Source organism: Silurus aristotelis (genome assembly GCF_946808225.1).
Source record: "Silurus aristotelis genome assembly, chromosome: 4".
Lineage (NCBI taxonomy): Eukaryota > Metazoa > Chordata > Actinopteri > Siluriformes > Siluridae > Silurus > Silurus aristotelis.
In genome coordinates, this window is record NC_139577.1 from 2,961,757 (window position 1) to 2,989,005 (window position 27,249).

Genomic DNA, 27,249 nt, shown 5'->3' on the forward strand with positions numbered 1-27,249 from the left:
GAAGTTCTGGAGGGAGGTCAATCAATGCCAATGTATATTAACATATTATTCCAGCTCTGAATTCACTGAAAACTGTGTTCAACTGTATACACTTATTTTATCAGCGAAAGCAACAAAATGTGATCTTTTTGACTACTCGTTTTAATAATTTATCCAGCAGTTGAAGGGGGCATACACACCATTTTGGCCAATCTCACATTAATGTTGATTATCTATAGAGTAGTATTGCATCCTTTGTCTCTACATACAGTCTTGAATTTGATCAGATTTATAAAAACAGCTGAGCTCCTAAAGGCGTGGCTGGGCGGAGCCTCAAGAGTCGCAAACACCCGCAACTTCGCCTAGCGATCGTCTGAGAGCTAGATTGTCGCTAAAATTAAACAGGAACAAAAACTTTATAAATGAACTACAGCCAGTCAGTTCCAGCAGTGTATATTTAATCCAAAATTGTATCCTGAGTCTGAAATTGAACAACAGCAGCGATTATATTGGATTCCTTCACATCCAAAAACACACTTATTTTGAGACGTTCTTTCCGAGTGAGTCCTGCTGTTGACTTCCGTAACCGAGAGAAGCATGGTGGTGGGTGTTGGCTGATGGCTCATACAAGGAATTTCACAGTTCCATGATGTCATTAAGCGCCATACTCATGTTTAGCATGAGAATCTTTACATTTTCAAAATACATTTAGAGCATTACATCGGTTTACAGCGGCGGAGTCGTACTTGTTTGATGCATTTAGCACGTTTTAAAACTTACCGATGAACGATATAACAAATCAGATCGTTTTGTTAATAGGGAACCTGCAACAGCGCATTTCAAGAAGCCGCAACTTGTTTGTTTCGACATGATTTTCTTTCCTTTTCAGTAAGTCTAAAAATGGCCCTGTGTTCTGCACTTTACAGAGAGTTTGAGTCAGAGCAAGACGACCACATGGAAAGGTCACGGCTCAAGCAAAAGAAAGTCTAAAAACTATCGATCCTGACAGCGGGAGCTTTGGCACAAAGCAGCAGAAATGATTAGAACCACTGCCAGGCTTTTCAAAAGCCTACACAGGAACGTCGGCGTATGCGCTCAGATGTCTTAATTGAACTGTTTTATGACGATACATAAAAACGTATCATCTGATACTCAGTGAAAACAGCACATAGCGTTTGATTTATGCAGCTGTCACCAGCTGGGTTTGTTCGCAATTTTCTTTCCTGTCAGTTCCGAATTAGCACAATTACAGCTGTATGGGAGTGTGTAGGAGAAATGTAGACATATTTGATTTATTTCGAATATAATTTTTTTTTTTTCACCCTCTTATTAGCAGCTTTTATTTATCACACTTTTGCGGGGTCAGAATTTGTGCTGCTCTGTTCTCCAGCGTTTTAGCACTCGCTTTGGCTAATATTCCTGTTTTTAAATAAAGCGCGTGGAGTTTTCACATTTATTTATCACCCAGCTGTATTAGTTACGGTCGCACCTTTTTTTTTTTTTTTTTCCTCCCCCTTCCCCTAGAGACAAATGGGATCTTTGCATAAGTAATGTGGCACAGGCCAATGGAGCTCAGAACTTAAGAAAAATTACAAGATTCCTCGCTATAAATCCACTCCTGTGCAATCTGTCTGGCACAAAGTGCTGCCGAGCCAGAACTATTATTGTATGGTAAGCTTTTAATCTTTTAAAAAAAAGATGGTCATAAATAAAGAAGATGGTCTGTTTTTTTTTCCCCCTTCCTTCTTTCCCAGATTTGCTTTAGTCCATTTTGTGTTATGACAGCAGCCCATGTGGTAATAATTCAAATGAGTAGAAGCAGGATCGTGTTGGCTTATGCAATGAAAATAGCACAAAAAAAAAAGAGAGATGCCTTTACTTTAGTGGCCTGAATATTTGCAGAAAGTCACTTTAATTGCCTGCTTTATGGAGCAGTGAGGCAATTAAGTCACATTAGGTTGCAATGAACCAAATAACCAAATTTGTGTTGTTCACTAAGTGGTACTTGGTGAAGATGACACGATACAAGTAATGACTTCGCAAATTAAATTATAGAGGATAACCTTCTTGTTGTCTCAAAAAACCCTCCCACGTACACACAAACAGAAAGACCCTCAGTTAATAAAACACTCGCTGGAAGAAGATGTTAGTTTTAGTAATGATAGAACAGTGCGGTTGAATTCTCCAGTTGGATCGCTCAGAACGCGACGATTGATTTTATACATGCTTGTTGCTATAGTTAAAGGGAATTGAATGGAGGATACTTTCTAAAAATATTTATATAACATATATTCATTCATTCATTTTCTCCCGCTTATCCGTAATTCGGGTCGCGGGGGCAGCAGTCTTAGCAGGCCCCCGCCTTCGACTGCTGCCCAATTCTCACAGCACCGTCCCTTACGGTCCCTCCTGCAGGTGGTGAGCCCACAGGAAGGCGGCCCCACGTTACTCCGACATCACGGACCTTGATATTTCCCTCGTAAGGGACCCCCGGAGCATAGAGGGTAAGGGCCTTGCTCAAGGGCCCAAGAGTGGCAGCTTGGCGATACCGGGGCTTGAACCCCAGACCTTCCGATCGACAACCCAGCGCCTTAACCGCTGGAGCCACCACTCCCCCTAACATATATTATATAGGCAAAAGTTTTGGGATCTCTGACTCTCTGATATCTGACTTTTCCTGCCATATCAAGTTTCAAATTTTTTTTATTGCGCTTTTCACAACAGACATTGTCTCAAAGCAGCTTTACAGAAATCAACAGTGAAGGTGAACGGTGTGTATTTATCCCTGATGAGCAGCCGTGGCGACTGTGGCAAGGAAAAACTCCCTTAGATGTTATGAGGAAGAAACCTTGAGAGGAACCAGACTCAAAAGGGGAACCCATCCTCATTTGGTTGACATCAAGAGTTTGATCATAAATCTTTCAACATATGTGGTTCTTCTCCAAACTGTGACCACAAAGCTGGAGGCATGCAATTGTATCGGACGTCTCTAAATGCTATAGCGTAAAATTTTCCCTTCACTTGAACTTGGAGACCCAAACCTGTTCCAGCATGACATTGCCCCTGTGCACAATGCCAGCTCCATGAAGTTTTACATGGTTTTGGGATTGGAAGATCGCATGATATGGGTCTTTATACCTTTTTTTTTTATTTCTCCTAACACACATTCACAAATAATTGTCCACATCTTCTCCATTCACATTGTTTAAATTTAACCCATTTCTGTTCACATCTAGGCCCCAAAAAAGGACTGTAAAAAAAAAAAAACTGTAAAGATTTTTTGTTTACTTTATTGGAGTCTTTAGTGCGAGGGTTTTGTAACAGTTAAGTTGGTTGAAAGTTTTCACGGCCTTGTGTTTTAACCTTTTATTTTTTTTTGGCTTTATTTTTCTAACACTTTCACAATCAGATTTTTATTACATGTGGATATTTTTTATAGAGTATACATTGTTAAACATATATTTTTGTTCATTGTTCAGTATACAGTACTTCCAAATATTTTCCATTCAAATTGTTCAAATTTAACTCCCCAGAATTAGTCAGAGGGCTAATGCACATTGTGCCGCTCCCACATCTGTACCTCCCCTAGTTTGGAGGAACCAAACCCCGAGCTGAATTACTGCTCAGGAGTAGAATTTTATTTTCATATTAAAATGATTGCAGTTGCAGTGCTTATTGATTCCTGTCTAACCGTTGGTCCTGCTGCTTTCGGGTTTTCCTGCAACTCTATTCAAGCAACTCTCTTTTCTTCTTTTCGTCTGAGAGAACTTTGGAGATCTAACATGACACATTTCGTTGTTACATAAACTTTCCGCCTGATTTTTATTTCTGGTGTGGCTGTGTACTTTCTTCCAGTCAAGTTTTGTTTATTGATGTTGTCCCTGATATTTTTACCTTCACCATGATTGCTACTTGCTGCAGGAAATCTTCCGGATCATGAGCATAAATCTTTGTTGTTCCCTGTCTTGTTCCTGTTTTGACTTTGGTTATTCCACATGGACTTTACAGTGGATGTAATCTAGCATGATCCTCCTGAAGGATTGATTTCCGAATGTGTATGCGCTTTTCTAGTAAGACTTCATCTCCTGTGTTGTTCGTGGCTGACCTTAAGTTACAGGCACACAGGCTGTGTGTGTGTGTGTGTGTGTGTGTGTGTGTGTGTGTGTTTGTGTGTGTGTGTGTGTGTGTGTGTGTGTGTGTGTGTCTTGGAGTCTCTAGATCCCAGAGAGTGTGACCTAGGATCACCTAAAACTCACTTTCTGGGGCAGGTTCTGAATTTTTCAAGGTACAGTTCAGCTGATGCAAAATGTATACTAATTCTGATATTGTTGGACTTTGTATGTGTGTGTGTGTGTATGTGTGTGTGTGTGTGTGTGTGTGTGTATGTTTGTGTGTGTGTGTGTATATAGGGAAAATAACATATATATATATATATATATGTGTATTTATATATTATCAGGCAAACAAAACGCCATTGTATTGATTTACTTTTGTTTTGTTTTTAGAAATTTGCCATTTTTATTCCGTATTTGTGCGATTGCTGAGGAAAAAAAAAATCCCCCACCAATCATTTTTCACTCTCCGTGCTGTCAAGCTCATAAAACTGATTGTGGATAATTTTCTTGCTGTGAATAATCCAAGCCCGGAGTTTCATAAGCTTTCAGACAAGGCCGTGAATAAGAATAAATCCAGAGCTGAACCTGTCAAGCACAGATACCGGGTTGAGCGATGGATCAATTCCAATTGTTATGATATTATTCATGAGTTCGGAATTATTATGCATGAAGCTTCACCTCTGCAACCGTGCATACTGATCTCCAGCTACGGGTCCGTCCCTCTGCCACGTTCACACTGTATTGGGAGATGGAGCTGCCACTTAATCAACCACCATATTCACTGGGCACCGGCTAAATGCCACAGTCTGAGTGCTGAATGATTTTTAATTATTGAAGTAAATTATAGACTTGCTTCATTGATCTCTCCGTTCATCCTTCGTCGATCCACGTGTATCAGAACAGCGTCGTACACCATCATAAAGCTCTTCTCTTCATTTGTTGTTACACTCCACCAACAAGCTCCACACGCCACTACTGAGACTTCAGCAACATATAAGCCGGCGGATATAATCGTCTACAGAGGTTGTCAAAACAATTATTACAGATGCTATGAAAAATGAAATCTGCATATAAAAGGGAAAAGCTAATAAAATCATGTCTGCTGTAAAGTGAAACGCAGGGATGATCTCGCTGGAAAAATGTGCTCACACAGCAAAAATGTGTCCTACAAGATCCCAACTTCTCATCAGCATCCGAAATAGACGAGCACAGACGAGGAGATGGTGCTATGAAACGTATCGACTGGAGATGGATTAATGGTCAGGAGCTTTGCGTTATACTGTAAAGGAGTGTCATATTATTATCGAATACGTGCTGTCTCTGTCTATTTTTTTGTTTTGTTTCACGGCTGTGGAAAATCATTTCAGCACCCGAAATAACATTATATTTAGTTTTGTGTTCCAAGCATAGTTTCTGGATCTAAGAAGAGTTTTCTGTCATGAATGGCTGTTTTTGTTGACTCAGCAATTAGTTATGTTAATAAGGTCCATCTAGGATGAAGAAAATGTTGGAGTTGGGTCCAAATTCTCCATGATTGAGCTTTTAAAAATAAATAAATGAATCAATCAATGGATTAAAAAAAATGCATAAATAAACAAACAAATAAATAAGTTAGTAAGTAAATAAATAAATAAACAACAAGCTCTGAACCGATAGAATTTGTGGAAGAAAAAGTGAAAGAATATGAAAAATCTAATGTGTGATTATGCCTCCATTTAGTTTATTTTGTTTTATAGTTTCAGCTGAAAAAAATCGTTTATAGTCTGCTTTCTTCTTCTTCTTCTTCATTCGACTGCTCCCTTTAAAGGGGTTGCCACATCAGATTATTTGTCTCCATATCACTTTGTCCTCTCCATCTGCTTCTTTCAAAACAACCACCTGCATGACTTCACTCACCACATCCATAAATCTTCTCCCTGGTCTTCCTCTTTTCCTCCTGCCTAGTGGCTCCGTCTTTAACATTCTTCTACTGATATATTTTGATATACCCCATGACCGTTTCTTTTTGGAGAGATCTGACCTCTCTCCAAAAACGTCCTGTGCATCCCTCAAATAAACATCTTTAACATATATTTTTTCACAATACCACAGTCTTTAAAGCATACAATTAAATAGCAATTAATAAAAATGTCCAGAATATTGAGAAACTTGTCCTGTGGTTATAAAGTCGTCTATTTTTCATGGTTGTTGAGTCTAATTGTCCACTTGACAATTACAAAACGAAGCCTAGATGCGAATCCCACGCAAACGATGTACATAAACCATCGTCTGTCTCTTAAATAATCTGAAATATCCGCATAACCGCCTATTTAGTGATCATAGTTATAGTAGGAGGATGTAAGACCATCCACTTTGCAGCGTGGGGGTTTTGCATTACAGAGTGGGTGTTTTATTGCTCTTCAGAAGAATCGCAAAAAAAACACATTCCAGTTGTAAGGAGTTCATGTTCTCTATCACTTTTTTTTTTTCTCTCCATAAATTCTGGCAGATTTATACTAATCCAACAAGCATCGCTGTTGAAATCATCATCACTGTCGCACTGCTCTCCAAAGCTGTTTTCTGAATAGAATTCCTGTACAGCCTCGAGTCCACTGAAGTGTTTGAATAAAGATTCATAACCCATGTGTTCACGCTCCTCACATCAGGGAATATCTCGTGCACCGTGTCGGCCTGCGTTTGTAATTAGCGTCGAGTTTGCGCTCGTGAACATCGTCTGGTAGATCGACTTCAGGTCTCTCGGACGTTAGATCACGCACTGCGTGCGGGGGAATTTCGGGAAGATTGATAATAATGGAATTCTTGCATGGTGTCAATGGTGGGAAAAGAAAAAATGGAGGGTTTTGGGGTATTTTCACCAGCCTTTATATCACATTTCTCTCTATTTCCAAAAGTGACAGGGAATGTGTCAGTGGAAGTCAGTTATGTTGGTTATCTCTTCATGCATTCTTTCTAACGTTTGACATTTCTGCCTTTTTTTTTTTTTTCTTTTCAGGCTTTCCCGTGCATATCGACAGGAATTTATGGTAAGCCCAGTTTCTTTTTTACGGTTATAAATTTCTGGAAGGCTGGTGGTCTAGAATACTAGAGAACCAGAGATAAGGGTTTTAAAGAATGATTTAAAAAGTAGGAAACTATTGTTCAGACATGAGATTTTTTCAGTATATTGTTTGCCCTTCTTTTCCTTATAGTTTTAACGGCATTACTAAATAATTCAATTAAAATCATTTTTATTGGTAGATCGTTTTTAACAATGGACATCGTTCCAATAACGTTCCAAAAACGTTCCAATATTGTTCCATCGTTTTTTAAGCAGTTTCACAGTTATAAATGGGTTAGAAAGTTACTATAAAAGTATGTAGAAGTTTGTATAATTGTACGTTTATCCCTAATGAGTGGTGACAGTGGAAAGGAAAAACTCCCTGAGATTGTATAGGGAAGAAACATTAAGAGGAACCAGGCTTGAAAGAGAACCTGTTCTTATCTGGTTGGCACCAAATGTCCATTCATTATAGTTCAATCTGTTGTAATGGAAATTTTCCGATGTTCCCTGATGGACACAGGAATGCAAAATGGTTGTAGCAAACTGTTTATAGCAATTGCAGTCCAAAATTAGCTCTTCACAAGAACCTCATGGATCTTTGTTCATGTGGAGAAGATGTTCAGAAGGTCTCGAAATGAAGTATGCTTCAATTCAATTCGGTCAATTACATTTTATTTCGAAACGGTTTTTCACGATAGACATTGTCTCACATGCAGCATGTCTCACAGCAGCTTTACAGAGTGTAAGAATTATAGAAGAAGAAACGTCGAGAGGAACCAGACTCGAAAGGGGAACCCATCCTCATCTGGGTGACACCAAGATTATAAATCATTAAACCAATACAAACACCAGAGAGTGAGAAAAATCATGAGTGTGTGATTATGAATAATGTCCTTTCTACAGTCTTCTACAGTCAGTTGGAGTTGAGGATTCAGGAGCTCCTGAGCAACTCATGAATCAGCTTAACATCTCAACAGGATCATTATAGATTCAACACCTACTCCTCCTTTAAATGAACCTTTAAATGTTCACTAATAGAGAAAACAGCATGTGAAAAAATGATATTCTAAGTATTGATTAAGAGGTTTTAAAGTCCAATGTCATGGAGTGGGATCCATCCAGAGGTTTGGGGACACCAGGATTAACAGACAGCTTTAGAAAGAGACAGAATCACTGGTATCACAGTATGTGTAGCTTGTCCAGAGATAGAAAGAAACATGGATTATTACTACTAATTTATACTATGGGTATTTCCTTAACTTCTATGTGTTTCTCTTTTTTGGTTAAACTATAATATCAATTTATAAAAGAAAAATAGGCGACTTCTACCATACTTTCCATCTTGACCCTTTTGTTACTTGAAAAAGATTTAAATCCCTACTATTTTTGCTACATGATCATCAAGCTATTTTTATAGTTTGTTTAAGGAAATTCTATTATCTGGATCAACCTGAAGCAGGAGTAAGTAGTAGAGGACATGAGCGATATACTATATAACATTATATCAGACACAAAAGGCTTGTCAAGGGAAGAAAACAATTATAGGGAGAAAAAAAATAGGAAGGCTAATCAAATCACCAAGTTAGCTCTGAAGTGGAGCGTAGGAGTGATCTACCCGAAAAAGCGCCAGCGCAGCAGAATTCGAGGAGCCGGACTGCGATATACTGCACCTCATCAGCAGCACACAGTGTCTGAAAGTGACAGAATCAGGGAGAGTGCACGCACCGGATATGCGTCGCTATGCATCAGAAGAGTTAGCGCACTCTATGAGCAAAAATTGACGTGTATTATTTAACAATGAAATTAGTTTCGATTCAATTTTATTTGTATAGCGTTTTTTTTTAAACAAAACATATTGTTCCAGGTTTTCACTAATAAACAGATTACAAATATGAATATGAAGTTTAGCCCTAATAAGCGATCCAGTGGCAACAGTGGCAAGAAAAAAAAAGATATTGATTGACATGCCTATAAATCAAATTTTGGTCTTTGGTCCTTGGTCCAGGCCAGTCAATGGACGTGTGAAATATGCCACCAACCTAAGAAATAGAAAATATGCATTTATTTGTCGCATGTACATTACAGCACATTGAAATTCTTTCTTCGAATATCCCTGCTTTTTTAAGAAACTGGGGTCAAAGAGCAGCATCAGTCATGTCCTAAACTTGGAACTGAGAGGGTTAAGGGCCTTGCTCAAGGGCCCAACAGTGGCATTGTGGAGGTCCTGCGACTTGAACCTTCTGATCAGGAAACCCAAGCCTTAACCAATAAGATACCACTTTCCTATTTCCAAATATCCCAGTTTGTCAGTAAGCTGGGGTCAACCATGTGACCCTGGAACAGATAAGGATAAGGACTTTGCTGGAGAGCCCAACAGCTTGGTGGTTCTCGAGCTTAAAACTTATGATCAGTAACCAAAAACTTTAACTGCTGAAACATTGGCCTTTATCACCATCATTATAGTGTAGGTAGTTTCTTTCGGCTTCTCCCGTTAAGGGTCGCCACAGCGGATCCTCCGCACGTTTGATTTGGCATATGTTTTATGCTGGATGCCCTTCCTAACGCAACCCTCCCCAATTTATCCGGGCTTGGGACCGGCACTGAGAGTGGCTGGGGATGGTTCCCTGACCGGGAATCGAACCCGGGTCGCAGCGGTGAGAGCGCTGCATCTTTATAGTGTAAATGTACATATTTAAATATGCCAATATATTTAATAAGACTGCAGTTAATGTAACTCCTGCACTAATATATGTAATATTATAATAATAAATATTTATAAAAATACATTAATAACTTTCAGACCTTCCTGCCACTAAATTCGTTGTAAACCAAGACCATTTACACTCTAACATAGAACCAAACACATTGACACATGGTGGCGGTAGCATCATGTCCAGGGTTATCCTTGGCATCTTGGGTGGCGTATTTTTTGTAACTCATCCAATCAAGATTTACATTTTTACAACTATTCTTTGCTAATTCATGATGTATAATCCCAAATTCAGTGTGTAATCAGACCCCAGCTGTCTACAATTGCCCAGTTGCGGTTTATGATTCACAAATATCCACATACATTCAGAATACTGCATATATAAACCACAGAATTTCCCGAATACTTGAAAATCTGTCCCATGAGCAAATCTAAAATACGCCTGCAAAGAATATCTGTTATTTTTACAGCACTATAGAGGAGCCCCGGAATTAATATTCGGATTGCCCTGATTATCCGTGAGCAAAATAAAGTGTGTTTCAGTGTATGTGCATTATCTTTTTCATCATTAACATCTCTTATGGCTCCTCTAGTGCTCCCTTAATCTTAGTATGTGTGTGTGTGTGTAAGAAAGACTGTGTATCTGTCATGGGAGTGAAGAGCACATTTAATTCAGTTCACATGGCTGCAGAAGCACGAGCGAGCTCTCGACTTCAAAACATGCCTGCCGCTGCCACATTAAATGGCCTGCTCGATAAATAAACACGCTTATCTCCAGCCTCGGCTTGCTCCCCTCATACACTCATTAATTGTGATGATAGTTGGAGAGCGAGTGCACCGACAAAACCAACAACAGAAAAAAAAAAGCAGAGAGAGAGCAGGATGATCAAAGGCCTAATAACCTTGAATGTATCCCTCTGGCACGCTTCCTCTCTAATCCTGATTCGTCTTCCCTCAGTCATCATCGGCTCTGTGGCATACGAGGGTCCACAGAAAGATGAAAAGTCCTTACAGTATTCGAAAGTCAGGCGATTATTAGCAAGGAAATTTCATGCCGTTTTCCTCTCGCATATAACAATAACAGAGTGACGGTAACGCTAATCTGAACCCAGGGCACAGGTAAACAATAATTATCCGATTGATTTGTATGTTTTTGTTGAAAAAGTAATCAGGAATTGATTCTGGGGTGAGGGTGGGGTTGGGAGGTGCAGGTCAGTAACCATTAGTAGTAGCACTAAATCAGAAGACTTCAACCTTTTCGACACCACGGTGGTCATAACATGTGAAATTCAGGGGGAATCTTAAATGTATTTGCTACACACAGTTTCCAGGATTCACACTGTAGGTTTAAATGCATTATGAATCGTTAGTCATTCCAAGTCATAAACTAATATCAATATAGAAACGATGAAGGTGTATTTTTGCAATCGAATCTCAACCATCACCTTCGATCACAAACACTTGCCTTTAAACGCCCTAAAAAAAAAAAGAAGGGAATAGAAAATAGGGAATTGAGAAGCAGATGACATCTTTGTTATACCCTATTTGTAATAGGGTGTAACTTAAAAAAAATAAATGTAGAATTAAAACACTAAAAAAAATCATACAGTGCTCCCCAGGAACTCACAAGGATTACGTTCTAAGACGTAGTTCGAGTTCTGAAAATCCGTGAATTTAGTGATTTTAACTTGACATTAAACTTTCTTTCGGCTTCTCCCATTAGGGGGCGAAACAGCGGATCAGCCGCATGTTTAATTTGGCACATGTTTTTATGCTGGATGCCCTTCCTAATGCAACCCTCCCTATTTATCCGGGCTTGGGACCGGCACTAAGAGTGCGCTGGCTTGTGCAACCCTAATGGCTGGGGTCGGTTCCCTGACCGGGGATCGAACCCGGGCCGCGGCGGTGAGAGCGCCGCATCATAACCACTAGACCACCAGGGAACGAATTCAACTTGACATTATGTCACTATAATACAATAATGTGTTTTTAAAAAATTATGAAACTTGTTAGTGAAAACACAGTTTAAAATGTCATTCCTAACGTTCCTGAACATTCCGTCCTGCTTCGGATTCCCGCGAATTTCGAGATAATCCGCAACGCACTGTTAATTAGGTACAAACGATTTTTATTTGACCTTTAGTCTAAAATGAAGCAGACATCAGCCTGTTTGTATTTTTGCATTGTAACTTTTCCTGCACTCAATATTCTTTCTTTCATTTGTATATTTTATATTTTGTAAAATACTTAGTGTCTCGCTGTGTCTTTTTTTTTAGGGGAGCTGAATATGGGAGACGCTGTCGGGCATGTAATAAAATAAGCGAGGCCTTATATTTAATGCGCTTGTGTATTTGTTTATTTATTGATCAGTTGATTGATTGATTTGTTGATTCATGGATTCACTGTTTCACTCCGTCCAGAGGAAATCAATTTTGATTAAGTGTTTTTTTAACGAACCAGACACATGTTAAACAAGTATTTGTGCTCATTACTGGTATGTCAATTTTATTTTTTAACATTTATATATAAAATGTATATAAAATGGCTCAAAAAGCTCAAATTATGGTTTTGGAGTGGCTTAGGCAAAGTTCAGACTTTGAGATGTTGCGTTTTTTCGCAGATGCTTGATTGCAGTTGTTTTTGCTAATCGTGGCACAACCAGTTCTTAGGTTCAGGGGAAATGGCTTTTTTTTTTTATACATAGTGCCAGGCAGTTTTGGAAATTTTTTTTTTCTTTAAAAAATAAAATGATCATAAAAAAATGCATATATTATTTTTTGTAATAGCACAATTTTCCTTGATGATCTCACCAGGACACCAAACGGAACTTTTGCTACGTTTCCTCACGGACGGTTTTAATTGCCGGATATGTGCACGATGGCGGATTTGTCAAAAATTTGTTAGGTAGCTTCTACCTTTTCCTTTTCTAATTTTTCTTTTGGTTTACTACATCATCCTTCTGTAAACACACTACTATCACAGTTACTACACTATTTGACTATTTGAGACACAGCTTAGGTTGTATGAGGACTAGGAGCCATAAACAGCACCCTCTGTTTCTCCTCTCCTTCACACAAACACAGAGAGAGAAGAGAGAGAGAGAGAGAGAGAGAGAGAGAGAGAGAGAGAGAGAGAGAGAGAGAGAGAGAGAGAGAGAGAAGAGAGAGAGAGAGAGAGAGAAAGAGAGAGAGAGAGAGAGAGAGAGAGAGAGAGAGAGATGTCCCTGGTGACGGATGAGTCGGGGCCAGGGAGAAAAATGACTCCTCATTCGCCACTGGCAGTCCAATCCTTCAGTCCAGCCCATTAGCCGAGGAAGGCTTTCCCCTGGCTTGGCTTGCAGTATAGGTACCACCTATAAACAAACTAGGTTGGACGATATGATATGGATTATTAAGTATACTGTGTGAAAGCCATCCATCACAGGCCTGTGACCCGAGTTCAAATGGATTATTCCTTTCTGAGGTGGGAGACGTCTCTCAGTGTCTTACAAGATCAGTATTGATAGTCGGGCAAGAGTCGAAGCACAGATAGAGCTACCAGTCGTTTTGTCTTTCACATCCCGAATCCTTTTCCACCATACGCTTACTTCTTCTTCTTCTTCTGCTGCTGCTGCTTCTTCTTCTTCTTCTTCTTCTTCTTCTTCTTCTTCTTCTCTCTCTAATTCTGATTATATGCAATCACCCAAAATGATCTCAGGCTTTGTAACAAATCATTTTCTACATTAAGGTTAGAAATGGAGTTTGCATTTTTTTACAACTTCTTACAAGTGCTAGGAGAAAGATGTCACTGCATTTCGAATTGTAATTGTGCAGGATGCTAACTTCGTGTCTCAATGCCTTTATGTTGCATGAAATTTGCTGAAATCAAGAGGAACTAAAATTCAGTTCCTTCGTATAGTAAAATGCTGCGGAATCCCAAAGTCAAATCGCACAGTTTTGAAAAATAAAGAGGAAACTCCATTTCAGAGATAATGTGCTAATAAATAGTATGAGGTATGAGTCAGTCGTAATAGACTTAATAAACACCATGATTTTCTTCTTTCCTGACTTTGGTTATATAATATATCATTTTATATATGTAATTGGAAAATTGTGTTCGGTTGATTTTGCTCTCAAACTCCGTATCAGCATGTGAAGCAATCTACGGTAAAACGTTTATTTCCTCCGATCTCTCTGTCTCTGTCTCTGTCTCTGTTTCTGTCTCGTCTCTCTGTCTCTGTTTCTGTCTCGTCTCTCTGTCTCTGTTTCTGTCTCGGTCTCTGGCTTGCTCCCATGTTGTTTATCAGTGCTTCATGTTGATGGTGGCGTCGTTGTTGACACCGAGGCTTTAGCCCCTGTCTCTGTGTAAGTGAGATAGGAAGCAGTAAGCTGGGCTGTATGTCCATATACACTGCGCTGGGATGAGCCGTGTTGGTGTCGGTGATCCGCCACTGGCTCCGTCACTGCGAGGGATTAGGAGCATTGCCCTTTTAAGGGGGTCTTATCTCCTCGTGGTGACTCTTCACTGGTTACTTACTCGGCGAGGGCAAGCCAATAAAGTGCGAGTTTTACGAAACGGAAGGAACGGACAGACACTGTGAACTGAGATTATGGTGACTTTTTTTTTTATTTTGTATTTTTTTTTGCAGGAAAGAACATCCGATAAAATTATTTTTTTAAATATTTGTTTTAATATTGTGTAAATGCTCAGGACACCAAACTTTTGCCACGTTTCCACACGGACGATTTAAATTGCCGGATGTGTGCATCATGGCGGATTTTGGTACTTGATTTGAGACTTGGTGCATCAGTAAAACAAATGTTTAGTGATTCTAAATAATTTTTCCGTAGCGTTTTATTTTTTATATCAAAAATCTTTTTTTATATTAAAATTAGTGCTGTTAAAATGAATTTGCTTTAATGTTATCCAAAGCAACTTGTCCAAAGCAACTTACATTTATCTCTAATAAAACTGAGTAGCTATGGGGTTAAGGGCCTTTGCTCAGGGGCCCAGAAGTGGCTCATAACCTTCTGAGTCAAAGTCCAATGCCTGAACCACTAAGCTACCACCTCTCTAGCATATCCTTTTTTATCGTTTATGTCTTTCCAGATGTTGAGAAACATTTTAGCAGTCAGGAAGAACAAATAGAAGGACAAGATGTGCATGCGTACAGGGATCTGTTGATAATAAATTGGAAATACTTACAGGTTAAAGAATTGGAAAATAAAGCAAGCCAACATTACCAAATAATTAATCAAAAATGTAATTACAGGCGTCTCTACTAGACTCGATTGCTAACAAACAATGTGACTGGTGATTGACGTGTGTAGACCGGAGTTTCTCATTATCACGTTATTGAAGTGTATGTAAATGTGTTCTTTGTCATTTATTCCTCCAAATAATTTCTTTGTTTCTCTTCTTTAAGTGGGATTTGAGTTTGTAACTAATCAATTTGCTTCATGCAAGCGTATCAATCAAGATTATGTCATTTCCGAATCGTATATAATCGAATATTCATGGAAGTCAATCTCACTCATTCATAGATAGATAGATAGATAGATAGATAGATAGATAGATAGATAGATAGATAGATAGATAGATAGATAGATAGATAGATAGATAGATAGATAGATAGATAGATAGATAGATAGATAGATAGATAGATAGATAGATGATAGATAGATGATAGATAGATGGACTTATGGACGGATGGATGGATAAATAGTTAGTTAGTTAGTTAGTTAGTTAGTTAGTTAGTTAGTTAGATGATAGATAGATAGATAGATAGATAGATAGATAGATAGATAGATAGATAGATAGATAGATAGATAGATAGATAGATAGATAGATAGATAGATAGATAGATAGATAGATGGACTTATGGACGGATGGATGGATAAATAGTTAGTTAGTTAGTTAGTTAGTTAGTTTGTTAGTTAGATGATAGATAGATAGATAGATAGATAGATAGATAGATAGATAGATAGATAGATAGATAGATAGATAGATAGATAGATAGATAGATAGATAGATAGATAGATAGATAGATAGATAGATAGATAGATAGATGGACTTATGGACGGATGGATGGATAAATAGTTAGTTAGTTAGTTAGTTAGTTAGTTAGTTAGTTAGTTAGTTAGTTAGTTAGTTAGTTAGTTAGTTAGTTTGTTTGTTAGTTAGATGATAGATAGATAGATAGATAGATAGATAGATAGATAGATAGATAGATAGATAGATAGATAGACAGACAGACAGACAGACAGACAGACAGACAGACAGACAGACAGACAGACAGAGAGAGAGAGAGAGAGAGAGAGAGAGAGAGAGAGAGAGAGAGAGAGAGAGAGAGAGAGAGAGAGATAGATAGATAGATAGATAGATAGATAGATAGATAGATAGATAGATAGATAGATAGATAGATAGATAGATGGACTTATGGACGGATGGATGGATAAATAGTTAGTTAGTTAGTTAGTTAGTTTGTTTGTTAGTTAGATGATAGATAGATAGATAGATAGATAGATAGATAGATAGATAGATAGATAGATAGATAGATAGATAGATAGACAGACAGACAGACAGACAGACAGACAGACAGACAGACAGACAGACAGACAGACAGACAGACAGACAGACAGACAGACAGACAGACAGATAGATAGATAGATAGATAGATAGATAGATAGATAGATAGATAGATAGATAGATAGATAGATAGATAGATAGATAGATGGACTTATGGACGGATGGATGGATAAATAGTTAGTTAGTTAGTTTGTTAGTTAGATGATAGATAGATAGATAGATAGATAGATAGATAGATAGATAGATAGATAGATAGATAGATAGATAGATAGATAGATAGATAGATAGATAGATAGATAGATAGATAGATAGATAGATAGATAGATAGATGGACTTATGGACGGATGGATGGATAAATAGTTAGTTAGTTAGTTTGTTAGTTAGATGATAGATAGATAGATAGATAGATAGATAGATAGATAGATAGATAGATAGACAGACAGACAGACAGACAGACAGACAGACAGACAGACAGACAGACAGACAGACAGACAGACAGACAGACAGAAATGCAGTTTGACATCTACCAGAAGTGCAAATCGTATCAGATAAATAAGCGCAGATGAATATGCAAATATATGTACAGCATGTAATGTATATATGTAAATATATGTACAGGAAATAAATATAAAGGCTCTGGGCAGTGAAACATGCAGGAGCTGCTGTGCAAGTACACTACGAATATATATATAAACATATATGTGTGATATTAGTACAGGATGTGTGTAAGACATAATAAGTGTAGAGAATGTGGGCTACATAAATATACAATAAAGAACATGCGCAGTGTACATTTAGATATGTAGAGATGAGGATAATCTAGGATATGCAATGAATACATGATTATATACAGGAATAATGATATGGAATGTGCAAAGAACTCCATGATGATTACAGTCAGTATAATCAGTAAAACACTCGGTAGCAAGACTTGAAGTATAAAGTGTTGTTTTAGTGATAATCTCCTCCCTTTTCATGGCTGCTCTCGTTAGGGGTCACCACAGCAGCTCATTCGTCTCCATATCACTCTGTCCTCTTAATGTGCCCTTTTCAAACCAACCACCTGCATGTCCTCCCTCATCACATCTATAAACCTCCTTCTTGTCCTTTCTCTTTACCTCTTTAGCATTCTTTTACAGATATAACCCATGTCTCTTCTCTGCACGTGACCGAACCATCTCAATTGCGCCTCTTTCACCTCGTCTCCAAAACATCCTACCTGTGCGGTCCCTCTTCACCTCATTTCTAATTCTGTCCATCATCGTTGCTCGGAATGAAATCGCAGCATCTACGACTCCACCTCCAGCTTCACCTTCTGTTTTATTCAAATATGATAAAATCCTTCAGGATGTCAGGGTTGTAACCTTCTATTATTTCCCTGTAACAGTTTACTGGAATGCCTTTGTTACTTAACATTAATCATATAAAACATAAACTGACCCATTTTGCTATTATGCAACCTATAGTTTTTTTCGTATTACACCATACAGCATTTGCATTGATTTCTTATGACTATGTTGTCTATGTTGTTTGCAATATGATTGATTATATTTGAAGAAAGTCCTGAGCATGCCATACTATAACGTTGATAGATATCAGCAGTTTATGCTGCTACGGACTCCTTGTGCTTGTTATAGGCTTCTGTTGTAACGTAGATAATCCTCACCATCACATTCAGCCATCTGCATTTCTGCCAGGTGTCACCTACACCGCCGTAACTTCCCCATTTCAGCTGAAACAATTAAATATCCATCTATTTCGCTCTAACGTTTCAGACTTTTTTGGGATTCACACACTTTTTTTTTTTTACTGTATTCCCAGTTTCCTTAAGGACACAAGCTTCGCCTACCCAGAATCCTCCTTTCCATCATTTGGCACCAAGTTCATTCCCAGGTTATAAAATCTCGCTAAAGTTCTCGGGTGGCGTGTCATTCGCTAGACAGCCCCAGTTAATATTTAACAGCTTCTTCTAGCACTTGTGCCACAGCCTCCTCGATCTGCTCCTGTAGAGAAAAGTATCTCACAATCACGCCCCCCCCCCCCACTCTCACTATCTCACAAAATATCTCCTCTAACCTCCTTTTCGCTCTCGCTCTCGCTCTCTCTCTCTCTCTCTCTCTCTCTCTCTCTCTCTCTCTCTCTCTCTCTCTCTATCTCTCTCTCTATCTCTCTCTCTCTCTCTCTCTCTCTCTCTCTCTCTCTCTCTCTCTCTGTGTCTTTTTCTCAGCTCGTAATGAGGTGCAGGAGGTTTAGGCAGGAAATGGCAGCGTTCCACAGAAGTGCTTACGCGAAGTGGGCTCGTTTTAATTGCCCGTCTTGCTAAAGCCAGGAACCTTTATTGCTTTTCTGAAACCTTTTTGCAAGGATTAAATTTTGTCTTGGCAACCCAATACGATTGGGATAGGTAGCAAATGTTTGTGCACCTCACAAGTTCATTGATCAATTTTTCAAGGTAAAGTAATAAACATTTTCATTTTTTTTTATAGAGTTTAATGCAGCTTTCCTGATTTTATGTAGTGGCCTGTGTAGGGATTACAATACCTTTATATTGTATATTTATGTAATAAACCTAAAAAGTGAAAAAACAAAAAGACGTGGTATTACGCTTTATTCAAGTTATAGAGGGTATAAATGGTAGCTTGGTATTGGCATTGGACTCTGGATTGGAAGATCACAAGTTAAAATCTTGGCCTCAGTTGGACCTTAAACCTCAACTGCTCAGCTATAAGTCACTCTGGATAGGGGCATCTCAGTCTGCATTTTAATTCATTTCAAAGGTTGTTGATGAGGTTTAGAGCTCTATAGTAGGAGATCTTCCACTCCAACCCATGGGTAGCATAACTTTATGGAGCTGGCTTTGTGTACAGCGCCATTGAACCAGGAATGGGTAAAAAATTCAGAAGTCCCAGTGAAATCGTTTTTGTTCCATAGAAATCAGTACACTACTACATAGATATTGTATGGAGATGTAGATGTAGATATACTACATAGGACTGTTTTTAGTTACAATATTCCTGTTTTAGTGCTGATAGATCAGACCTGTGTAACTGATCGACACAAGTGTAACTGGCATTTGAAGTTCACATGCTAAATGCATTTTCTCTTTGCACATTTTTTTTAAATTTCATTTGGAACCGAATGGTATTTTCCGTCATTCCCCCTGCAGTGAAATACAATTGGTTCTTGTGTTGGAGACGTAGGACGGACATGTTCACACAGGTTCATGATTATGAAGAGTGTTTCTAGACATCATCCCTCCTGGAGCTTCCCAAATTGTATGGTTTTACTAAACAGTATCAGAAATGAATTCTGAAATGGCACGAGTGGTGACACAAATGTGTCTCCTGGTGATTACGCATAGACGTTTCAGCGCTTGAAATTTGTAACATGATGCATGATACAAAGCTGTGTCCGGCTCGTCTCACCCATTTTCTTTCTTATCAAAAAGCGATCCACGCGAAATATATTCCAAATCAATACCTTTGACTTAACAGAGTGCTCACTTTCACATCTCGGCCTGGGTTTCAATGATTAATATGGCACTTAGCCGCCCTATCCCTCGTACTCACCGGTCAATATGTCATTACTTTCTCATTTTGGGTGGCGAACACCGATGACGAACCTGGACAACGGGACAGTCAAAGTAATCACCATGTTTAAGCGATCTGTAAATTTTCACGACTGCCCACATTCAGTGACAAATTCCTCAAAAAAAATCCTAATGAGCCATGTTTGTGAGCATTTGGTGCTGAGGAAGTGTGTGTCCTGAGTGGCAGCTTGTTGAATTATAGAGCAATTTAGCTTTCAAGCCATGGGGGGAGTCATTTTTGGAACGAATAAACACGATCAAATCAATGAGGGATTGGATCGTGCTTGTTGGAGTTGTCAAAAAGTGTGTCAGTCGAAACGGGTGAATATATATACATACACAGGGCTGTTTTTTCCTATGGGGTTTAAAGAGGAGACATTTCCTGTTGCATGAACTCAAACTCTCTGCATTTTCCTGGACAGGTTTTCCCAACGAGCCGGCTGCAGACATCGCCCTGGACACGGTGAGGGACTGGCTGATGGAGAACAAGGACAAGGTGAGAGCTGCTCGGTTTCGGTTTCTGATCAGTCACGCCTGCGGTACAGATGAAGAGTACGGGTGAATAGTGTTACTCCCGTTCTATCACACATGCCTCGTTTGACCAATTCGTTATGCGTATCCAATTAAAAGGCAATTTGATTTGAATCAGAACTCTAAATGGTCTGGTGGCTTCGCAAATTGGCCGCTGTTTCAGACGGCATGTCGAGGCAGGACAGAAACGAAAATGCACACAACATAATACAATTCAAATCAACGGATTCATTAATCCATCTTAATGAATTCAGTGGAAATTAATTTGCGAATATCGTCGAATTGTAGGACACACAACTGCACAGTGTTACTGAGTGACTCAATCAATAATGATCATTTTAGCAATCCTATGAACTATAGTGTCAAGGTTTTATTATTATTATTATTATTATTATTATTATTATTATTATTATTATTATTTATTTTTTTTTACCTTTTTATTATTATTATTTTTTTATTATTATTATTATTATTATTTTTATTTTAGGTTTTTATTATTATTATTATTATTATTATTATTATTATTATTATTATTATTATTCTCTGGTTATAGGGGTTTATAATAATAATAATAATTATTATTATTATTATTATTATTATTATTATTAATATTATTATTATTATTATTATTATTATTATTATTATTATTATTATTATTATTTATTTTTATTATTATTTTATTTTATTTATTATTTATTCTTTTAATTTTTTTCTTCTTCCCTTCCACCCATGGACTCTTGGTTCCAAGGTAAGTTTTGAGAACATTATTAGGGAAAAAGTATGTAAAAAGTATTCTGTTTGTTCTTGCTAAAAGTTTTGAAAAGAATTAGTGCACAGTCCTGTCAGCACTTAGCCAGCAATCACTGTGACTTTTACTCCACAGAGCCAAGGGCATGCCTGCATAAACTACATGCCAGTCTATTTAATTTCTCTTCACCAAAATGGGCCTCCAAGTGGTAGCTGAGCAAAATTGTGTCTTGTCGTGATCATTAAAGTCAAGGCGAAAGTGCGCATGGCCTATGGCTATAACCAACAGATAGCCGAGGATTAATTATCCTGACTAATGGCACAAAGGCATCAAAGAAAGGAACTGCTGACAGATTCGGTACCACATTTGCATCACTTCTGCTTTTTATATTGGCTTTTTTAAAGAGAAATTGATTCCTGCTTTGGTATATGGCTTGTCAGTCAGCTTTCTGTAGGAGGACAGCGCAAAAGAAATAATGCAGAAACTGGCGGCAGGCTGAAAGAAAGGGGCCTTTGGGAACTAAATTGTGGTTTGTGTGCCAGGTTTTGAACAGAGTTGCATCAGGAAAGTGTTTTTTTTTCCAAAGCTCTGTGGCGGGTGAGACAGGGACTGATTCATGGCTGTAGTGAATATGGCTTGTGGCATTCACTGGGTTTGGCCTGCAGGTTCGTCCCATTTCCTAATAACTGAATGAAAATCTGAAGTAAAGCAATTTTTCTTAAAAGCTCTGCAATAACACAGTATTCACACGATTAAATACATAATGCAATTGAAAAGTCACTGAGTAGATGTTGTATTCTTATTTAATAATATTTCAAGGACAACAAAAAAGATCTATTGGAAACGGCTCAGTGACGCGTTCATGTTGATATGATTATTGTGACTCAGTAAGCGATACCATACATATGAATGGAGCATGAATCTAATACAAGGTCGAATCCCAGTTTGCTACCGGGACAGTCTCGGATCTTCAGTCCATGCGGTCCAACCTTTTTTTTTTTTTTTTTTGAGAGTCACTGAAAATCTCTCATTCTCTTTTACATCTGGTCACAAGAGAGACCACTGAGGTACTCTAATTCTCATCGACCCAATTTGAGATGACTTGGGCTCTAATGTGTGGAGAATTATCACCCTCGATTGTACCTCATTGATAAATTGTGACCATAAAGAGATGCACTTTGCTCAGATTCGTTGTGAGGCACTCGGTTTCTCAAATACTTGCACCACCCGAATAGTCAGTGAGATCACAATTTTCCCCATTCTGATGTCGATATGAAAATGAAATTAGGTTTTGACTGATATAATATCTGCAAGATTTTATCAACTGCACTACTTCTACACTATTGACCCTACGAGCAGGTCCACAGGGGGATTTACTCTAAAAGTCCGACACCTTCGAACCAGTTCTGAGGGAATCCGACTGTAGTGTCACCTCGAGACAAAAAAAAGTTGCACTAGAACACACCGGACAGACGACAACCAACAGCGCGTAGAATCTGCATTTATGTCAGAGAATGATCTCTTCCATACCAGCAGGTGGCAGTAATCTGTATTTGGCATCCCAACAGGGAAACTGGAAAGGCTAGAACTCAAGCAGCGTTCACGCCTGCCGCGATCATTACTAACATATTCGTGTAGCTTTACGGATGTTGGATGGTGGTGATCAGCTGGTCTTTGAAATCTTTATTCTACAAAGCCATGGTATTATTCAAATAATCTTCTGGTCAAATGAATTGACGAGACAAATGGCAAAAAAGACCACGAGTGTCTGTCCGTACTCGTCGTTTTTTGATTTCATCAGTTCATTGTTTCAAATCCTGTGCTTATTTGCTAATCATCTTATCAGCCAATCAGAGTTTCCCTTACATTTGACATGCAGATTCAGCAAAAAAAAAAAAAAAAACAGCTGACGGTGTAGAACACACCAAAATAAACTAAAGCCGACCGACGTTAAAAAATCACCCAACGTTGCCCTACGACAGACTGTTCCATCTTAGCATAGTGTTTTCTAAAATCTTTCTCTCCGTGGCGAAAAAACTGTCAAACGGTCGCATTTTTTTTTTTATACAACGAGCATGGATCCAGTCAGCAATTGTTCTAAATGAAAAAAGTAACCAGAGTACTGATGCGATTGCCTTTTTATTAAAATTTTTTTTTTTTTTAACCCGTATCATATAACTTTTACTTTATCCGAATTTACAGTCATTGGAGCTCCTCCAGCTTAAACCTTAACCAGACTTGAACTTGGTAGAGCTCCAAGAAGTCCATGTCTGGGAGTTTAGCAAACATTTGCAGAGCAAGAGTATTTATTGGATAACATGGAGGCGAAGGGTCCTTCTAAATCTCCGGGAGAGTTTTTAGTATTCTTCTCACCTCTTTTTCATTCAGGGAGAGAGATTATGTGAAAAAAGCTTTCGGTTTGGCTCTCTGTAAGTCTGCCCCCGAAATTGAAGCGGGCCTTGCCATTAGCTGTAGCTGTAGCAACAACCACCACCACCACCACCAACCTCCCCTATCCCCCCTAAACCCCTGCATTCACGTGCTTTTGTGCTTATGCATATAATATAGAGCGCATTTATTGCATTTATATGAATTTGTATAGCACATAAAACAAAACAACCAATGATGTACTTATTATGTTAATAACTGATTAGTAACTGTCTATTTTTCAGCATGATTGAGCATCATTTTATGAATTTTTTTCAGCCGTGTTTATCTAGGTTGCATTTTGCCTTTTGGATCCACCACTAGCAATTTAGTTTTTTTTTTTTTTTTTTTCTTTTCACATATTTTTGTATCAGTAGCTTGGGGAAATTATGAGCAATGAGTCTGGCATGAATCCAGCCAGCTATTGTTCTGGATCGAGAGAGCTTTAATTAGAACACGGGTTCTGCGGTAGGCGAGCAGCGGAGGCATAGAGGGGAGAAAATGTGAACTGGTGAAATGAGGCTAAGCCAATCAAACCTTGTTTTGTTTGAGAATTGAATTTATGTTGGTTATTTTGTAAAAAAAACGGAGAGCACTAAAAGGATATATATATATATATATATATGTATCCTTGTCTGTATGTGTCGGAGCGGTCCTTTTTTGTATATATATATATATATATATATATATATATATATATATATATATATGAAAAGCATTACAGTGAGGTAGGCTATGCCGCAGTAGCTCGCAGTGATGGTGATTGATGACCGAGTGTTAACATTAGCAGGCGGAGCTTTGTGTTCTCCGTGCTGTGTTTAACAGGCCAATGAAGAGAATGAGAGATTTCTCTAAAGGGTGTAATTACATTGTCAAAATGGCTAACAAAACTCGAAGCGCCGTTTAAGGTGTTTTGAGTTCACCACCGCGCGAGTCGCCTCCTTTATATTAATTAGTTCACTGCCAGGGTTTGAGAGCAGAATAGAAGCAGTGCTCACACCTATGTTGTTTAGCGTTCACCTTAACCTTTATAACTTTAGCCTAGTTTTTCTTTTTCTTTTTGTTTTTTACTCATTTCATTTCTAAGCATAATTACAGTGATGCGAGCCATATGTCGCTCCTTCCCGGAAGCACAGTTCTGCCCCGGGATAGACCTAGCCAACTAAAATGGTTCGGACGGACCGTGTCCAAACTGCTTTGGAAAGAACCCAATTCAAATACGAGGCTAGACATCGGGTGGATATTTCGGACCGCTAAACAATTCCCAGACAAAATGCCAAGTCAAAAATGGCAAGTGTACAGTGATAACGTTTAATACGGCGCTTCGGCCAAAAACCAGACGATCGAAAGTCTCATATTATTCATTTGCAATTTGTCAACTTTTCATTAAGCATTAGTGCCCAGTAATTTAGTAATTCGCTTATTCGTCTGAATAATGGTACATATTAAGTAATAATACTGATTCTAATGCATGTATTAACTCTTTATTCACCACAGCAGTATTGAATCCTTGTTTCTGATTGGTGGATTCCTGTTCCACAGCAGCAGCTGCTCAGACAGTAGTGTTGGACAGTTTGCGTTTTGTGGAGCGACATTTGTTTAATTTTATTCTAAATTAATTTCCAGTGCCAGTAAGTCTTTAGAACATTGTAAGGGAAGAACTGTTTCTAGAAGGCATCGTGTTATTAAATTATACCTGATTCTAACGGCCTCCATAATGAGTAGAACAGAAGAAATTGTGATACACTATATTTCCAAAAGTATTGTGACACCTGACCTTTCCTGCCATATGTGGTTCTTCTCCAAACTGTTAACACAAAACTAGAGGTACACAAAGGTACTGCATGCCAGGTCTTCTCACCTTCTCACCTACATCAGTACCTGACTTTTCTAACACCCTTGTGGCTGATGAACACAAATGTCCACAAGCACACTTCGAAATCTAGTGGTGTGCAGTTTTGGAAGAATCAGTGCTCGGATACTAACAAAAATGAAGCTTTGTGTAACTTTGTTTTGTTTATGTAGTCACTGGTTCTTTGTATATTTCTAGCAGACGTTTACTTGTATTTTTGGCTCGTCTTATAATCGTTATTATTATACTGAATATATTATTAACTACATTATTATTATTATTCATTATATAATTTACTATATTATTATTATTATAATTATTCACTATATTATTTACTATATTGTTATTATTATTCATTATATTATTTACTATATTATAATGAATTTAATAATTGTTAATATTATTAAGTAGTAATTCATAATAAATACTATTCATTAAGATTAAGGTCTTTACTTTTTTTTTTCTTTTCGAAAGAAGCTGTTTTTTTTTTTTTTGCACAGTGAAATCAGGCAGAACGAATCATCAGCCTGCTTTCAACACCTCATTTCTCAATAGGACCAGTCATGTCAGGCACCTGTCTAAACTCTACACACACTTTCACACACTGACACACACCAGCACTGCCACGACAAGTCTTCATATCACCTCTACTCAGAGCACTAATAGGCCTTCTCATTCCACCGTAGCTTTTAACGCAGGCACAAAAGTGGAGCATGTGCGTGCACACACACATATAAACAATTCTCATTATTTAATAAAAGCTTATCTTTTTAGGCGTTGGTCTGTTATTCCAGACCACACACGCCCTGACTGAGGTTCATTTAAAATCAGGGCGCTAAATAGGTCTCGGTTTGGTGCCATTTATTTTGTTTTGTGTTCCCGACTTCTAAAGTCTATCCAAAGCTCTAATTCGAGCCATGAAATTCCCCCTGAAAAGACATTTTGTGGCTGCACACTCCTCCGGCTGAAGGCGAAGCCGCCTGGCTGCTGCAGTGGTCAGAGCGAACAGCTCCAGTTCTGTCATGATCTCTCACATCTGAAAGGATCAAAGGCGGGGTGGTCACGCTTTCATCTGCACTTATGGCTTCGGACAACATGGTGCTCCGTATTCCTGGCATGATTTAAACTTTGTGTGACTGACTGTAGAAAACATGGACAAGCATGAAGCTTCTGTAACAAATAGCACACTGGCCTTTCAGGGTGTTTCGAGTCGCACAGTACTAGGTTTCAACCGTTCATTATTTCGGTTCTAAACGAAACCGACGAATATCTGCATTGCAAATGAGCATCTGAAAGCAATTTCTAATAAACCTTTATTATAATGTTTAAGGAACAAATCATCTAGTAAACATCTAATAAAGCTTAAAGTCTTGATAATACAGTGAGGTTGATGGACATGAACATGATACAATGTTAATTTAAAGGTTAATGTTTGTACACTTTTAGTATTGGACTGGAAAACAGGCCTAAACATTTACAATCAGATACGACTGTGAAAGGAGCACTTGGCTTGTTATCAGCGTTTAGTTCAAAAAGCTGCATCTCTAATGGTATCGGAGTGCCTTAGTGCCCGTGGAATGGGCAGCTTGCACATTTGGAAAGGCTCCATTAATGCTGTATACAGGTTTTAGAACAAATGCTCATATACAGAAAGTATACAATGCTAACTGCCTACTGCATCTATTACAGTA

General features: G+C 38.3%; 1 protein-coding gene and 1 long non-coding RNA gene across 5 annotated transcripts in view; one reads left to right on the plus strand and one right to left on the minus strand.

Moving 5' to 3' along the window:
- The window catches only part of macrod2 (mono-ADP ribosylhydrolase 2), a 636,986-nt gene that overhangs the window by 463,482 nt on the left and 146,255 nt on the right, over positions 1-27,249 (plus strand). For all 4 annotated transcript variants that reach the window (XM_083540474.1, XM_083540475.1, XM_083540472.1 and 1 more), the window contains exons 7-8: positions 7,087-7,117; positions 20,423-20,496. In XM_083540474.1, the coding sequence (XP_083396600.1) occupies positions 7,087-7,117; positions 20,423-20,496 (105 nt within the window). The remainder of the gene's footprint in view (positions 1-7,086; positions 7,118-20,422; positions 20,497-27,249) is intronic.
- Positions 1-27,249, minus strand: part of LOC310725556 — a 170,764-nt gene that overhangs the window by 124,174 nt on the left and 19,341 nt on the right. The window lies entirely within an intron of this gene.